At 41.0% G+C, this 18819-nt stretch overlaps 1 protein-coding gene across 1 annotated transcript; it reads right to left on the bottom strand.

Moving 5' to 3' along the window:
• Positions 1 to 12721: 12721 nt before the first annotated feature.
• On the bottom strand, positions 12722 to 13309 carry LOC126083398 (interferon omega-2-like). Its single transcript, XM_049897107.1, has one exon. It carries the CDS (start codon positions 13307 to 13309, stop codon positions 12722 to 12724), a length of 588 nt encoding a protein of 195 aa, XP_049753064.1.
• Between the last annotated feature and the right edge of the window lie 5510 nt (positions 13310 to 18819).

The raw sequence follows: 18819 nt of genomic DNA, 5'->3' as shown, positions 1-18819 counted from the left end.
CATTTTCTATATGGCCTGAGAAGATGTCATCAATCCAAAGTCTAAATTTTTGCAATAGAACTTTAATTTTCTCAGTAAATTTCAGGTGTTCCAATGTAAGTGGATACTTGTAAAAAACATCTTTGTCATATAGTCCACAATTTAGGTGGATATGTAAATACTCTTATACACACCATATATATATATATACACACACACACACATTGCTCTTCTTTGTGCTGGAAACAAAGCCCTCATCCTGGGCTTTCTTTTTGCCCCCCTTACTTTACATAGGAAGTCAAAGTCAGACTCCCTCAGCCCCATGGCTTTTGTCACAAGTAAGCTCTTTAGGACACAGCCTAGATTTTGTTCTCTGTTTTATTCATAGCTGAGCCCGATGATTATTAGTGAATAAGAATCTCCAACTGTTCTCTACCTTCTACAATACAATCATGTAGGTCTGTGTGCTTTTGCTTCACCAGGGCCACAAGGTTAGTAGTTTAATAGCCATTGCCCTTTATTTCCTCTCTTTCTTACTGGATGTCTACAGTCCTCCTCAGGCTGTGCCAGTACCCGCAGCAGGAATCCTAGTTCCTTGCAGGTGCTTATGGGTGTAGAGATTCTAATTACAAGATGAATTTATTGTCAACCTTTCCCCAGCACTACCCCACTCACAAGGTAATTATCACAGTGTAACACCCTCTCCTTTAGAGTGACAGAGTGTTCTTAAACAACACTTTCCTGGACTCACTTGCTGAGGGCCACTGACCACATCCAGATGGCTTTAGCACCCTTTTACTGAGGAGGAGTTTTTTAGTTGTCAAAATCATTAATCCTCCAGAACATTCACCTGTGCTCCTAGAGTGTTGGTGTGAAGAACACTAGTTATCATTGCTGACCTCCGCCTCTCCTGACCTATTGTCTTAGTTATCTAGTGCTGCTGTAACACAAATACCACAAGTGTATGGCTTTAACGAACAGAAATTTATTCTCTCACAGTCCAGTAGGCAACAAGTCCAAATTCAGGGCATCAGCTGCAGGGGAAGTCTTTTGCTTTCTGTTGACTCTGGATGAAGGTCTTTGTCATCAATCTTTCCTTGGTTGAGGGTCTTCCCAGGTGCAGGGGCCCCGGGTCCAAAGGATGCCCTCTGCTCCCAGTGCTGTTTTCTTGGTGGTATGAAGTCCGCTTGTCTGTATGCTCCCTTCTTTCTTTTATATCTCAAAAGAGATTGGCTTAAGACACAATCTAACCTTGTTGATTGAGTTCACATAACTGCTGCCTATCCCTCCTCATGAACATCGTAGAGATAGGATTTACAACACATAGGAAAATCACATCAAATGACAAAATGGTGGATGATCACACAATACTGGGAATCTTGGCCTAGCCAAATTAAGATGCACATTTTGGGGGAATAAAATTCAGCCCATGACACCTCTGTACATAGCTACTAAATATGCCTATGGCCTTCAAATACTGATAGCAAAAGGTTTTCTTGTCTATGTAGGTAAGGAATAACCCAACTGTAATTCTTTTACTTTTAGTAGCCAAATAATTTTTATTTTGCCAAGTACGGCTTTTATTAGTCAACTCTCTTACTTAAACTATTGAACAGTTGTTGAGCTTGAAGTTTCTGAGCTAGACACAGTCTTTCTTTTACATTAGTGATTTTTCATTTTAAATTTTTGTTAACTTTTTTCATGTTGTGGTTTACTGGGCAAGTTGTCTTGCTGCCTCTGCATTACTCCATTTCATCTTGGGGTTAACACAAACAAAGGGAAGCAAAAGAAAGGCAAAGGGACTGTATCATTTTTCTCTATGACTTTCAGGATGCCAGATTTTTTGTTTTTTATTTCAACTTTCCTAAAAAGCAAAACTTGACAGTTGTTTGTGGGCGAAAAGAAAACAAATATTAAGTCTGACTGTCACAAAAGTGAAAGGAGGGAAGTGACCTTTTAGCTGACAAAGTGATGACGTGAAAGCTAACAAAATTGGGGACTAAGGACTATGGTAGATGAGAAGAAGGAAGGCAATATTGAAGTAAGCAAAGGGAGCAAAATGGTTGCTACTGCCGGCAGCTTAAGTGGGTCAATGGACAGCCTTCAGCTTTGCAAAACCAACTCTCTGATTTATCTTTCACTTAACCCACATGTCTTCAGCTCTGGGAAGACAAAGGAGTCAGATAATGCCTGAGTGCCCCTCTCTGAGCATTTCACCGAGGTAAAGAAATTTACTCAGGCAATGAGCAGAATGGTTTCAGGAACTAGAATTAAAAGAAAGGGAATTGGGTGATTCAAAGAGATTCTGTTCTTAATCGGATACTTATAAAAATGATATTTAAAAATGATAACAGCAAATTTTATTGTCCTGCCAGGTATGGACCAGCCTTTGTTCTAAGATATTTACAAATGTGAACACAGTTCCCTCGGCAATACTATGTGGATTATACTCATTTATTAAAAATGTCTAGAGAAATGAACTAGTCAGAATGTAACAAAGTTCTAAGGTAAAAACTGTAGAAAGAGTTGAAGTGATGATTTATCTGGAAGGGCCCAGTAAAGGAAGTGTGGGATAGAAATGAACATGGAATTTATGAACGAAATAGACACCCTGGTATTAAATCAGTAGTACAGGGAAGGTGAAATGACCAAGGATTCTGGGTTCCAACTCAAATGCCAAGGTTTTGCCATCTCTTATTTCACAAGGGACAGAAGGCATGGTGTAAATGGATTAAACTACGCAGACTCCTATAAATCCATTTACTTTTAACTCAAGTTTTCTTCTGTATAAACAAAATAAGAATAAAAAAAAAGCAAATAACAATTTCCACTCTGAAGATTACCGTGGATACGGGCTCTGACTTTTCTCTTTCAGGGCCTCCCTGATTCCATGGATGAGTGTCTCCAAGGCCAATCTGTTCTCATTACCAAGGACAACAGCTCAGTTTCTCACCTTTCGTCCAAACTGAACTTCCCATTGTCTACTGACTAGCAGATGTTTTTTACTTGCTTTTGGACCCCAATTCTCAGGAAAGGTTCCAAACACTAAGCTTAAATGTGTCCACCCAGTGCACTATGTACCTACTGGAAAGAAAAGAAAGAGAATTCATCCAGCAATGTCACTTTTCGATTAACTAAAATAAATCAATGAATTTCCACAAGAGTCTTCACTGCCGATAGAAATTGTGATATTCCAGTATATACATTACTAACATTTGCTCTGCTGAGAAAACTGTGCCTTACTTGTTGCTAAGTACTCAAATGCCATCCTGTGACCCTTTTGTTCAAGTGTTGTTTCATTTTGTTTTTAGAAGGAGGCTGGAATATGACCTGAATTTAATAGCTTCCTTCGATTGCACTGGCTCCATGAATCATTTTCCCTGGGCTGTGATGACTTGCGGCATTCTAGGAAGGAAAGGAAAGCGTGCTACTCGCACTGGAGTAACTCTCGTGCCTTCCCATACTCTATGGGCTGCTGTGATATCAGTGGCATGGGTGCTGGGGGCACTGATGATGTCCATGTCTCCATGAATAAGCTTCATGCTCTTGGGCTTCTCCTCCTGTGAATCCAAATGATTTGAAGACATAATTGACTTACTGCTGCCTATTCTACTGTTCCACCTCTTGAAGCCCTGCCATGTTTTAGTCAACACTTTAAACATCTCATTTCTCCTTTGAAGTTCTCAAAATGCAACTGACTCTTTCAACGTGCTTCAAGTTTCATGACGTACACTTTGGTTTTTGAGTAAATGAGAGCCCTGTGCCTGCCTCATCTCCTGCTTGTAGAATTGGAATGTGGACGTGCCTAAGTGAGGCATAGGTGAGCTCCTGGATTCTTCACCAGTTCATTCGATGTAGACGTGTGGTCAGTGAAGGTGATAAAGCTCCCTCTAGTTACTGTGTTTCTGTGTTCAGCTGGTCATGCATGGGATATTGTTTGCTTCAGTGCAAGGCTTGGCGTGTAGAGAGAGTCGAGGCATGGCAATGTTCACACTTTTGATCCCTGTGTCCCCAAACTGAGCTATCTCCAGCTGGTAATGCAACGTGGCCCTCTAAAGCCATTCTAGGGAACTGCAGCAACAACCAGGGCCCCTTGGCCCCCTTCTCTGGTTGAGCACCTTGGTAGTTAACATCAAGCAATATTGAGGGACCTGTGTAGGGCTGGGGTGTGGTGAGTGCCTTGCTGCTGTCAGGATCCCAAACCCACCCTTGTTCTCCAATGTTTTCAAATATATAACAGATTCATCACTTATGGATATGACCATAATGTGGTTATAGAAACTTGTGAGGCATAGAGACAGTACAGCACCAAATCATAGGACTTTTGCTCCCCAAACATAAAATAACAACAATCAAAAAGTAAAATTATGTTAAAAAAAAAAAAAAAAGCATCATCCAATAGATGGAAGAGATCAAAATATTTGAAAGGTATTAAGCAATCACAGAGAAAGAGCCAGGTAAATCCAAAACTTTTCATGCCTCTGCCCTACTCCTACGCTGGTTCCCCCCACAGGGTGAAGGAGGAGAGAAAAGCAAGAAACAAACATAGCTTAAAACATAACTTTGCGTCTCCCAACCACCACCACCACCACCACCACAACCCAGTTATGGAGAGAAGCAATCTAAAGATTGGGCAAGCCGAGGCAAACTTTTCAAAGCCCCCTCCTAAATTAAAGGCCCTCTTGTGCTCCCTGAGCAATTCACACACACACACATACACACGCACGCGTGCACGCACGCAAACTTCCTGAATAAATTCTTCACTTACCATATTGCCCAGGTTACCTTAAAACCTCCCAAATTCTGCCCAAATAGATACCGCCCCCTTGCTATCCGTTGGCAATCACTGTGTTCTCTGAAATCCCGTTAACCATGTCTGAGCTTTATTTTGCTACTGAGGCAATGTCGAAAAGATGCAAGGTCATTATTCAAGCTGGCAGAGAATTTTCTCCAAATTATAAACGTAAGCCTCCTAATCTCCTAGTACAAACACGTTTGTAAAACGGACAATTTAAGAAAAAGTTCATGAACCATCAGACAGGAGCTATTTCTTCTGATTTCCCCTGGAATTCCACACCCAGAATGGCAGTCTCTACTGCCTCCTGCTGTTCCTAAGATATTCACTGGCTAATTCCTTTCAGAAGTAGACTGCCAGTTCCTTCTTCCTATTCTGTCTTAGTCTGGAAGCTCAGCTGAAACCAGTCTACCATAGGCGACCCTGCTGAAATTTGAATACCATTTTCATAGCTGCCACCATCTCAGCAACTCTCCTGCCCCCTCGGTACGACAAATTCACAGTCGCATGCTGCTGACACTGAGGTAATTTATGCCTTCGCATACTTATTCAAACTTTATGCTCAGCCAATAATCTCAGAAGCTGGACTATACGAGAAGAATTTGGCATCAGGATTGTAGGAAGACTCATTAACTACCTCTGGTATTCAGGTGACACAACCTTGTTTGCTGAAACTCAACAGGACTTGAAGCACTTACCGATGAAGATCAAAGACCACAGCCTTCAGTATGGATTACATCTCAACATAAAGAAAAAAAAAAATTCTCACAACCAGACCAATAAGCAACATGATGAAAAACTGAGAAGAGATTGAAGTTCTTAAGGATGTCATTTTACTCGGATCCAAAATCAGCACCCATGGAAGTAAAAAAAAAATTTTTTTTCTTTTTTGTAGCAGTCAAGAAATCAAACAACACATTGAATTGGGCAAATGTGCTGCAAAAGACCGCTTTCAAGTATTAAAAAGCAAAGATATCACCTTGAACACGAAGGTGCGCCCGACCCAAGCCATGGTGTTTTTAGGTGCCTCACATGCATGTAAAAGTTGGACAATGAATAAGGAAGACTGAAGAAAAATTGATGTCTTTCAGTTATGTTGTTGGCAAATAATATTGAATATGTTATGGACTGCCAAAAGAAGAAACAAGTCTGTCTTGGAAGAAGTGCAGCCAGAATGCTCCTTAGAAGCAAGGATGGTGAGACTTTGTCTCTCATGCTTTGAACATGTTATCAGGAGGGACCAGTTCTTGGAGAAGGACATCATGCTTGGTAAAGTAGAGGGTCAGTGAAAAAGAGGAAGACCCTCAACAAGGTGCATTGACACAGTGGCCGCAACAACGGGCTCAAGCATAACAATGATTGTGAGAATGGCGCAGGACCAGCAGTGTATCATTCTGTTGTGCACAGGGTTACCATGAGTCAGAACCGACTCGACGGCAGGTGACGACAACCTGACAACTGCCTCTTGTATCCCACAGGGTGTAGAGGGTGTGATTAATCACACATTTGCTCAGCAGAGAGGGTTGGAAGCAAGGAACACATTTGCCCCTTTTCTCTCTCCACATAGCTGCCCGTTGTGCAAAGACGACATGCCATGCCTGAAGCTGGGAATATTTTCCTTGTCTAAGACACATAAAAAAGGTAAACAAATTAGTTTATTCCAACATTGGGGTCAGTTCTTTCCAGAAACAGCCTCTCTTATCTCTGGAAAAAAATTCACTAGTAGGGGACAGAATTCTGGCTACACTTGGCTTCACAGACTTGGCCACTGTTTTTGCCTGTCTTGGCCAGTAATTGGCCCTCTTTCTCTGTAACTGTTTAAAAGCCCACAGGTAAAAATGAATACATAGAGTCCGCGACTTACAATGGGGTTCTTTTCTGAGGTCTCTGCATAAGTCGGCCCTGATGTAAGTTGAATACCTCTTTTTTGTTTTTTAGTTTTCATTATTATTACTTTTTATTATCAGAATATTTTGAAATCCAGTCTTTTTCTTTAGGGGTTAAAAACATGACATATAAACTTACAGATACATTTTAATACATACAAACATTAAAAAAGTCACAAATCATAAAAATTTACTCTGAGGATGAAGAAGAGTTGGACAATGTTGGCATTTTGTCAGTTGCAGTAATAACGCTACTTGTGGAACATTCTGGATCATCTGGGTTATCACTAGGGGCAGGGGTAGGCTTCTTACTCAGAAAATGAGTGAGTGTTGTCTATATGCTTCTTTTATTTTTTTCTTCATATATTTTGCAGCAACATCTCACAACTTCCCAAATCTGCCGGTCAACTTTAGCAAAGTGATAAGCATTTGGGTCCATGTTTTCAGGCAACTGAAGCCCCTGATTTCGTTTAGAAAAGACTTCTGCTAATCATTTCACGTAAAAATTTTTGACATCTCTCCTTCCTCTTCCTCATTTTTTATTTCTTCTTCAGCATTCCCTTCCTCTTCAAAATTCCGTAAGTTCTGATCTGTCAATATCCTGCAGTGTTTTGAACAGTAAATCATAACAGTGAACATCTTCGAGTGAACATCTGAGAATGATAACATCCGCGAATCACACACTGCGACATCGTATGTAGTACACATTCCTAAAAAAACAATAAGATGTACCAAAAATCTATCAGATGTGCCGTTCATCATAACTCAAATATGGCATAAGTTGGGGACTGTCTGTACTGTTTCTACTTCCTTTGAAAATATACTGTTCTATCCGGGAAAGGAGCCCTGGTGGCCCAGCTGTTAAGAGCTCGACTGGTAACCAACAGGTCAGCAGCTCAACCCACCAGCCCCTCCGCAGGAGAAAGATGTGGTAGTCTGCTTCCATAAAGATTACAGCCTGGGAAACCCTATGGGCTGCTCCCTCCAGGGTTGTTATCAGTTGAAATCGGCTCCGTGGCAATGGGGTTCCATCAGGATGTCGTGGGTGTCACAGAGAGTTAAGCACTGGGCTACTGACCGAAAGGTACCCATTCAGAGGGGCCTTGGAAGGAAGTACTGATTGTCTGCTTCCGAGAGATCACAGCCTTGAAAACCCTGCTCTGCAACACTTGGGAACACTATTCTGCCACGTGTGGGAGCCCTACTCTGCAACGCATGGGAACCTTACTCTGCAACACGTGGGAGCCTAACTCTGCAGCACATGGTAACCTTACTCTGCAACATATTGGGTAGCTGTGCATTGAAATCCACTGGATGGCGACTGGTAGCTCTTACATCATTGTACCAGGGACATTCCCTCATTTGCATCTTTTGCTTTTGATTGGTGGCTTTATACACAGAGGAACACAAAAATGAAAACTAGAAACCACAAAGGACCAGGAAGCAGCTGCCTGAATGCACAGTCCAGGTCGATGAGGAGGGAAGGAGGAAAGCACCATGGGGTTCTCTGCATTGCAGAGGAAGGAAACTATTGTGATGTGGGAGTGAAAGAAAGGGATTCAGAAAGCAGGGAAAGAAGGGGGGAGTGTGCCAGGTATCAGAATCAGCAAATAAATAATGCATACCTAATGTATGACTCGATGGCAGTGGGTGGGTTTTTAATGTATGGTATAAGAAGCCCTGGTGTCGCACTGGTTAAAGCACTCGGCTGCTAACAAAACAGTTAGTGGTTCGAACCCACCAGTCAATCTGTGGGAGAAAGGTCTGCTTCCGTACAGATTTATAGCTTTGGAAACCCTACGGGACAGGTCTACTCTGTCCTGTAGGACCACTATGAGTCCAAATCAACTTGATGGCAGTGGGTTTGATTTTTTGTTTGGGTGGCACAATTGTTAAGCACATGCCAGCTAACCAAAAGGTTGGCAAACTCACCAGCCAATCTGCAAGAGAAAGACCTGGCAATCTGCTCCCATCCTAGGAAATCCTATTGGGTCAGTTCTTCTGTGCCTTATAGGGTCACTGTGAGTCGGAATTGACTCAATACCACACAACCACAACAAAAGTGTATGATACATTACATTCCAGAAAACTGGGGCTCAGAAAGGTTAAGTTCATTAACCAGGATCACACATATATCCTGGCAGAATTTACATTCCGTGAGGAAATTTATATTGCATGCGTGTGAAATTTCTTATGTTTCATATTTTAGATCTTTAAAAAGTTTTAATGCATGTTTTGTTCCCAAAATTACCCTCTCTTGCTCCCTGGACTGTCTTTTATTACTGGATACTCTGTCCTCTCTGCTTGTTTTCGCTTAATTTTGGTCTTTAGACAATGGGAGAGTGAAATTTTCTGATCCACTTTTATTTTTCCATCTTTTGAGAAAACTGGTCCAGACTATTCTACTCACTCATTGCATTTTGATTATCTGTGCATCCCTAGAGGCTCATTATGTTCCTGTGCCCCCAGTATAGAATCACAAACTAATATCTCCAAGAAGTAACATTGTTGGAGGTTCCAGGTCCACATATGCATCAACCAACGAGGTGTCTGCCTTTTGAAGTTTCATGGGCACCTTCGAGTGAACATCTGTTTTCCCCTCTTGTTCAAGCTTCTGGTGAGAGAATCCCTTGTCCTCCATGTCTCCACATAACAGGAAACATGACTGAAATTCATTAGCCATGATTACTGTTTCTCTATCTTTCTCTGGAAAATTGAAAGCTCTAAGAGGTTAGGAATCGTGTTTGCTTTATTTACCTCTGTATTCCAGAATAGTCACATACTCGGCCGTAGAGACATGCTGTTTTTAAATATCACTTGACTAGAATGAATGAATGAGTAAATTTCTCATCCATTTTTCACACTGAGATGCAAATTCAGGTTATTTCCTTTTTTAAGAAAAAACAAAAAAAAAACCTCTTCTGTGAAAGAATTTAATAAATCAAACAAAAAACAATTAGACAAAATGTAAGGGTGAACATATTTTGCCATGCTTTAATATGTGATGAACGTGAACATGATATTACATGAAGCAAAACTGTTGTAAATATCCAACATAATTGTTGTTGTTGAGTCGGTTCCGACTCGTAGCGACACTATGCGCAACAGAACGAAACACTGCCCTGTCCTATGCCACTTTTACAATCGTTGTTATGCTTGAGCTCATTGTTGCAGCCACTGTGTCAATCCACATTTGTTGAGGGTCTTCCTCTTTTCTGCTGACCCCGTACTCTGCCAAGCATGATGTCCTTCTCCAGGGACTGATCCCTCCTGACAACATGTCCAAAGTATGTAAGACGCAGTCTCGCCATCCTCGCCTCTAAGGAGCATTCTGGCCACACTTCCTCCAAGACAGATTTGTTCATTCTTTTGGCAGTCCATGGTATATTCAACATCTTTGCCAACACCACAATTCAAAGGCGTCAACTCTTCTTCGATCTTCCTTATTCATTGTCCACCTTTCACATGCATATGATGTGATAGAAAATACCATGGCTTGGGTCAGGTGTACCTTAGTCTTCAGGGTGACGTCTTTGCTCTTCAACACTTTGAAGAGGGCCTTTGCAGCAGATTTGCCCACTGCAATGCGTCTTTTGATTTCTTGACTGCTGCTTCCATGGCTGTTGATTGTGGATCCAAGTAAAATGAAATCCTTGACAACTTCAATCTTTTCTCCGTTTATCATGATGTTGCTCATTGGTCCAGTTGTGAGGATTTTTATTTTCTTTATGTTGAGGTGTAATCCATACTGAAGGCTGTGGCCTTTGATCTTCATTAGTAAGTGCTTCAAGTCCTCTTCACTTTCAGCAAGCAAGGTTGTGCTATCTGCATAATGTAGGTTGTTAATGAGTCTTCCTCCAATCCTGATAACCCGTTCTTCTTCATATGGTCCATCATACAGATTAAATAGGTATGGTGAAAGAATACAACCCTGACGCACACCTTTCCTGACTTTGAACCAATCAGTATCCCCTTGTTCTGTCTGAAAAACTGCCTCTTGATCTATGCTAATTTTCCTCTTGAGCACAATTCAGTGTTCTGGAATTCCCATTCTTCCCAATGTTATCCATAGTTTGTTAGGATCCACACAGTCGAATGCCTTTGCATAGTCAATAAAACACAGGTAAACATCCTTCTGGCATTCTCTGCTTTCAGCCAGGATCCATCTGACATCAGCAATGATATCCCTGGTTCCACTTCCTCTTCTGAAACCAGCCTGAATTTCTGGCAGTTCCCTGTCGATATACTCCTGCAGCCGCTTTTCATTAATATCATCTATATAGATAGATAGGTAGATATGTTGTTGTTGTTCCAGGAGCACTTGCTAACCTCTTTTTTGTTTTTTTAATTGTGATTTAGGTGAAAGTTTACGGAGCAAATTAGTTTATCATTAAACAGTTAATATACACATTGTTTTGCAACTTTGGTTACAAACCGCATGATATGCCAACCCTCTCTCCTTCTCCATCCCAGATTCCCTGTTTCCATTTGTTCCATTTTCCTGGCTCCTCCTGCATTCTCATCTTTGCTTCTCAGCTGTTGTGTCCATTAGTTTCCTATACATGATTGACCTAGGAAGCACTTCCTCACATGTATTATTGTTGACCCTATAAACCTGTCTAATCTTTGGCTGATAGATGAACCTCAGGAATGATTTCAGGTCTGAGTTAAAAGGCTGTCGGGGGCTATATTCTGGGAGTTTCTCCAGTCTCTGTCAGACCAGCATGCCTGGTCTTTTGTGTGTGTGTGTGAATTTGAATTTCGTTCTAAATTTTTCTCTCAGTCTATCCAGGACCCTCTCTTGTGATCCCTGCCAGAGCCAGGTGGTGGTAAATGGGCACCATCTAGTTTTTCTGGCCTCAGTCTGGTGAACGTTGTGGTAGTTGTGTCCATTAGTTCTTTGGACTAATCTTTCCCTTGTGTCTTTGGTCTTCTTTATTCTCCTTTGCTCTAGCCAGAATGGAATTTTTATATATTTTTATTTCTCTCTCCCCCTTTTTCTTATATAAAAATTCTTAGGTTATATTTATCTAAAAACAAGAAACAACTAATTTTTGCTGAAAAAAAAGTGCTTCTATCCATAAATCTTTTCAAAACTAAATAAACCCTATAAAATTAACCTTATCAAAATATTTTTTAACAATTCCCAGGCTCTCATGATCCGATATACAAAAACGAATCCCAAACTCATACCTCCATCAATAGCATTTTTGCACATGGTAGAGCCGTGTATCCAACTGCTGGTAAGACTCCTGTCAATAAAACTTCATGTCTCCCAGGCACTTTAGAAAGGACATCTAATATTTCCTTTTCTTCCCAGCATCTTTCATAGCTAAAGTTATTGTGTAAGAACATCATTTTTAAGAAATTCTTTCAGTAGTATTTAATATAGTTGGAATTAAGTAAACATCAGTATTGTTTTTATGTTTCTTTCCCTGTATCACTGAAAGTTCTAGCACGGAGAGGATCGTGTTTGATTCGTTCACCTGGATTTGACGGCAATTATATAATCTACCACTTACTCATTGGACACACATGGCATGAATACAATGAATGAGTGAGTAAATACATTTTACCATCTGTTCTCCAATTTCTTTTACAAAATTAGGGCTTTGATTTTATTCTTCAAGAATGAATTCAAGAAATTTTCTTTGATAAGAATTTATTACATAAGACATAATACAAATTTAATTAAATAAATAATAGAAAGGTGGATATGTTTTATAAATTTTAATACAATGTAAATATGGAATTTTTTAAAACAAAAATGTAGATATTACAAATTTGGTAACAAGCCAGAAAAAATCAATAAACATAAATAAATAAATAAATAAATATATAAATAAAGAGGGAGGCAGACGGATAGTCAGGACAGTCATCTCCTAAAGACTGATGTCCTTGGAGCTGAATATTTTTCACATATACTTTTTTAATACTGCTGTCAAAGAAATTGCTGGATTTAAACTCATAAATTGTGACTAGAGCAGAAATAAGCATCTTCTGAAATGACCAGAGATATGCATGCAAGTGCGATAGGGCATATCAGTCATTGTAAGTGAAGTCAAGATGAACTCATGTCACCATCCTTTGTTCTTAACCTTTCTTGCAAGTTTGTCGAAGAAGAGAAGGATCCCCTGATTTCCACTCTGACAACTTCCCAGGCACACTCACTGTATTCCTTCTCTTTCAGATAGGAACAGATTCCCTCAAAGTACTCCTTCACAGCCACTTCAGGGGCCTCAATGGGCAGGACAGATTTTTCCTCTTCCGTTGCCTGCACGAAGCAGGTCTCCAAGTCTTTCTGCTGTTTAAGGAGTCCACTGAGGAGCTGGTGCAGGCGGGTAGTGTTCCAAGGAGAAAAGGAGTCCTTTCTATGGAAGAGTTCAAAGATCTGCTGGAGCATCTCGTGGAGGAAAGCGATGGCCTGGGCCTTCTGGAGCTGGCTGCCATCCACCATCTCCTGGGGGAATCTGAAGTCCTTTCTGTCATTCAGACAGAAGAAAGTGGGGAGTCTCTGCATTTGGTCCAGAAGGTCAACGGTTTTCTCACTAGCCAGGCTGTGGTTTTGAGGCAGATCACAGCCCAGAGATAGAGCAGGGCCACAGCCGAACACCACCAGGGCTGTCAGTAAAGAGAGCAGGAGGGCCATTGGGAGAACTGAGGATGCTGCTGGCGCGACTGAGCTGGGCGTTTGGTTGAACCTTGGAGCCTAGGTTCTCTGAAGACATTCGTTCTATCATGGCTTTTATATAGGGAACATAAGAGTTCTCATTTTCTAAACCATCCTCAATATTAAACTTTTGCTTCCCTTTTTTCGTTTTCATATAAGCATTTTCCATATGGCCTGAGAAGATGTCATCAAAGTCTAAATTTTTGCAGTAGAACTTTAATTTTCTCAGTAAATTTCAGGTGTTCCAATGTAAGTGGATACTTGTAAAAAGCATCTTTGTCATATAGTCCACAATTTAGGTGGATATGTAAATACTCTTATACACACCATATATATGTATATACACACATTACTCTTCTTTGTGCTGGGAACAAAGCCCTCATCCTGGGCTTTCTTTTTGCCCCCCTTACTTTACATAGGATGTCAAAGTCAGACTCCCTCAGCCCCATGGGTTTTGTCACAAGTAAGCTCTTTAGGACAAAGCCTAGATTTTGTTCTCTGTTTTATTCATAGCTGAGCCTGATGATTATTAGTGAATAAGAATCTCCAACTGTTCTCTACCTTCTACAATACAATCATGTAGGTCTGTGTGCTTTTGCTTCACCAGGGCCACAAGGTTAGTAGTTTAATAGCCATTGCCCTTTCTTTCCACTCTTTCTTACTGGATGTCTACAGTCCTCCTCAGGCTGTGCCAGTACCCGCAGCAGGAATCCTAGTTCCTTGCAGGTGCTTATGGGTGTAGAGATTCTAATTACAAGATGAATTTATTGTCAACCTTTCCCCAGCACTACCCCACTCACAAGGTAATTATCACAGTGTAACACCCTCTCCTTTAGGGTGACAGAGTGTTCTTAAACAAAACTTTCCTGGACTCACTTGCTGAGGGCCACTGACCACATCCAGATTGCTTTAGACCCCTTTTACTGAGGAGGAGTTTTTTGGTTGTCAAAATCATTAATTCTCCAGAACTTTCACCTGTGCTCCTAGGGTGTGGTGTGAAGGACACTAGTTATCATTGCTGACCTCCACCTCTCCTGACCTATTGCCTTAGTTATCTAGTACTGCTGTAACACAAACACCACAAGTGTATGGCTTTAACAAACGGAAACTTTTTCTCTCACAGTCCAGTAGGCTACAAGTCCAAATTCAGGGCATCAGCTGCAGAGAAGTCTTTTGCTTTCTGTTGACTCTGGATGAAGGTCTTTGTCATCAATCTTTCCTTGGTTGAGGGTCTTCCCAGGTGCAGGGGCCCCGGGTCCAAAGGATGCCCTCTGCTCCCAGTGCTGTTTTCTTGGTGGTATGAAGTCCTCTTGTCTGTCTGCTTGCTTCTCTCTTTTATATCTCAAAAGAGATTGGCTTAAGACACAATCTAACCTTGTTGATTGAGTTCACATAACTGCTGCCTATCTCTCCTCATGAACCTCGTAGAGATAGGATTTACAACACATAGGAAAATCACATCAAATGACAAAATGGTGGATGATCACACAATACTGGGAATCTTGGCCTAGCCAAATTAAGACGCACATTTTGGGGGAATAAAATTCAACCCATGACACCTCTGTACATAGCTACTAAATATGTCCATGGCCTTCAGATGCTAATAGCAAAAGTTTTTCTTGTCTGTGTCGGTAGAGGAATAACCCAATTGTAATTCTTTTACTTTTAGTAGCCAAATAATTTTTATTTTGCCAAGTACCTCTTTTATTAGTCAACTCTCTTACTTAAACTATTGAACAGTTGTTGAGCTTGAAGTTTCTGAGCTAGACACAGTCTTTCTTTTACATTAGTGATTTTTCATTTTAAATTTTTGTTAACTTTTTTCATGTTGTGGTTTATTGGGCAAGGTTGTCTTGCTGCCTCTGCATTACTCCATTTCATCTTGGGGTTAATACAAAAAAAGGGAAGCAAAAGAAAGGCAAAGGGACTGTATCATTTTTCTCTATGACTTTCAGGATGCCAGATTTTTTGTTTCTTATTTCAACTTTCCTAAAAAGCAAAATTTGACAGTTGTTTGTGGCCGAAAAGAAAACAAATATTAAGTCTGACTGTCACAAAAGTGAAAGGAGGGAAAGTGACTTTTTAGATGACAAAGTGATGACGTGAAAGGTAACAAAATTGGGGACTAAGGACTATGGTAGATGAGAAGAAGGAAGGTAATACTGAAGTAAGCAAAGGCAGCAAAATGGTTGCTACTGCCGGCAGCTTAAGTGGGTCAATGGACAGCCTTCAGCTTTGCAAAACCAACTCTCTGATTTATCTTTCACTTAACCCACATGTCTTCAGCTCTGGGGAGAGAAAGGAATCAGATAATGCCTGAGTGCCCTTCTCTGAGCATTTCACCGAGGTAAAGAAATTTACTCAGGCGATGAGCAGAATGGTTTCAGGAACTAGAATTAAAAGAATTAAAACTAGAATTGGGTGATTCAAAGAGATTCTGTTCTTAATCTGGATACTTATAAAAATGATATTTAACAATGATAACAGCAAATTTTATTGTCCTGCCAGGTATGGACCAGCCTTTGTTCTAAGATATTTACAAATATGAACACAATTCTCTCGGCAATACTATGTGGATTATACTCATTTATTAAAATTGTCTGGAGAAATGAACTAGTCAGAATGTAACAAAGTTCTAAGGTAAAAACTATAGAAAGAGTTGAAGTAATGATTTATCTGGAAGGGCCCAGTAAAGGAAGTGTGGGATAGAAATGAACATGGAATTTATGAACGAAAGAGACACCCTGGCATTAAATCAGTAGTACAGGGAAGGTGAAATGACAAAGGATTCTGGGTTCCAACTCAAATGCCAAGGTTTTGCCATCTCTTATTTTACAAGGGACAGAAGGCATGGTGTAAATGGGTTAAACTACGCAGACTCCTATAAATTCATTTACTTTTAACTCAAGTTTTCTTCTGTATAAACAAAATAAAAATAAACAAAAAACAAATAACAATTTCCACTCTGAAGATTACCGTGGATACGGGCTCTGACTTTTCTCTTTCAGGGCCTCCCTGATTCCACGGACGAGCGTCTCCAAGGCCAATCTGTTCTCATTACCAAGGACAACAACTCAGTTTCTCACCTTTCGTCCAAACTGAACCTGCTGTTCTCTACTGACTAGTAGATGTTTTTTACTTGCTTTTGGACCCCAGTTCTCAGGAAAGGTTCCAAACACTAAGCTTAAATGTGTCCACCCAGTGCACTATGTACCTACTGGAAAGAAAAGAAAGAGAATTCATCCAGCAATGTCACTTTCAATTGACTAAAATAAATCAATGAATTTCCACAAGAGTCTTCACTGCCGATAGAAATTGTGATATTCCAGTATATACGTTACTAACATTTGCTCTGCTGAGAAAACTGTGCCTTACTTGTTGCTAAGTACTCAAATGCCATCCTGTGACCCTTTTGTTCAAGTGTTGTTTCATTTTGTTTTTAGAAGAAGGCTGGAATATGACCTGAATTTAATAGCTTCGTTGGATTGCATTGGCTCCATGAATCATTTTCCCTGGGCTGTGATGACTTGCTGCATTCTAGGAAGGAAAGAAAAGTCTGCTGCTGGCACTGGAGTAACTCTCGTGCCTTCCCATACTCTATGGGCTGCTGTGATATCAGTGGCATGGGTGCTGGGGGCACTGATGATGTCCATGTCTCCATGGGAGAGCTTCATGCTCTTGGGCTTCTCCTCCTGTGAATCCAAATGATTTGAAGACATAATTGACTTACTGCTGCCTATTCTCCTGTTCCACCTCTTGAAGCCCTGTCATGTTTTAGTCACCACTTTAAACATCTCACTTCTCCTTTGAAGCTCTCAAACTGCAACTGACTCTTTCAACGTGCTTCAAGTTTCATGACGTACACTTTGGTTTTTGAGTAAATGAGAGCCCTGTGCCTGCTGCATCTCCTGCTTGTAGAATTGGAATGTGGACGTGCCTAAGTGAGGCATAGGTGAGCTCCTGGATTCTTCACCAGTTCATTCGATGTAGACGTGTGGTCAGTGAAGGTGATAAAGCTCCCTCTAGTTACTGTGTTTCTGTGTTCAGCTGGTCATGCATGGGATATTGTTTGCTTCAGTGCAAGGCTTGGCGTGTAGGGAGAGTCGAGGCATGGCAGTGTTCACACTTTTGATCCCTGTGTCCCCAAACTGAGCTATCTCCAGCTGGTAATGCAACGTGGCCCTCTAAAGCCATTCTAGGGAACTGCAGCAACAACCAGGGCCCCTTGGCCCGCTTCTCTGGTTGAGCACCTTGGTAGTTAACATCAAGCAATACTGAGGGACCTGTGTAGGGCTGGTGTGTGGTGAGTGCCTTGCTGCTGACAGGATCCCAAACCCACCCTTGTTCTCCAATGTTTTCAAATATATAACAGATTCATCACTTATGGATATGACCATAATGTGGTTATAGAAATTTGTGAGGCATAGAGACAGTACAGCACCAAATCATACAACTTTTGCTCCCCAAACATAAAAGAACACCAATCAAAAAGTAAAATTATGTTCAAAAAAAAAAAAAAAAAAGCATCATCCAATAGATGGAAGAGATCAAAATATTTGAAAGGTATTAAGCAATCACAGAGAAAGAGCCAGGTAAATCCAAAACTTTTCATGCCTTTGCCCTACTCCTGCGCTGGTTCCCCCCACAGGGTGAAGGAGGAGACAAAAGCAAGAAACAAACATAGCTTAAAACATAACTTTGCGTCTCCCAACCACCACCACCACCACCACAACCCAGTTATGGAGAGAGGCAATCTAAAGATTGGGCAAGCCGAGGCAAACTTTTCAAAGCCCCCTCCTAAATTAAAGGCCCTCTTGTGCTCCCTGAGCAATTCACACACACACACATACACACGCACACACGCACGCACGCAAACTTCCTGAATAAATTCTTCACTTACCATATTGCCCACATTACCTCACATTACCTTAAAACCTCCCAAATTCTGCCCAAATAGATACCGCCCCGTTGCTATCCGTTGGCAATCACTGTGTTCTCTGAAATCCCGTTAACCATGTCTGAGCTTTATTTTGCTACTGAGGCAATGTCGAAAAGATGCAAGGTCATTATTCAAGCTGGCAGAGAACTTTCTCCAAATTATAAACGTAAGCCTCCTAATCTCCTAGTACAAACACGTTTGTAAAACGGACAATTTAAGAAAAAGTTCATGAACCATCAGACAGGAGCTATTTCTTCTGATTTCCCCTGGAATTCCACACCCAGAATGGCAGTCTCTACTGCCTCCTGCTGTTCCTAAGATATTCACTGGCTAATTCCTTTCAGAAGTAGACTGCCAGTTCCTTCTTCCTATTCTGTCTTAGTCTGGAAGCTCAGCTGAAACCAGTCTACCATAGGCGACCCTGCTGAAATTTGAATACCATTGTCATAGCTGCCACCATCTCAGCAACTCTCCTGCCCCCTCGGTACGACAAACTCACAGTCGCATGCTGCTGACACTGAGGTAATTTATGCCTTCGCATACTTATTCA

Source organism: Elephas maximus, chromosome 9, assembly GCF_024166365.1.
Source record: "Elephas maximus indicus isolate mEleMax1 chromosome 9, mEleMax1 primary haplotype, whole genome shotgun sequence".
Lineage (NCBI taxonomy): Eukaryota > Metazoa > Chordata > Mammalia > Proboscidea > Elephantidae > Elephas > Elephas maximus.
Note: the sequence above shows the minus strand (reverse complement) of the source record. Positions and strands in the feature narration are given on the sequence as shown.

Excerpts from the sequence above, each read along its gene's own strand:
- LOC126083398 (XM_049897107.1), bottom strand. The coding sequence starts at position 13,309 with ATGGCCCTCCTGCTCTCTTTACTGACAGCCCTGGTGGTGTTCGGCTGT.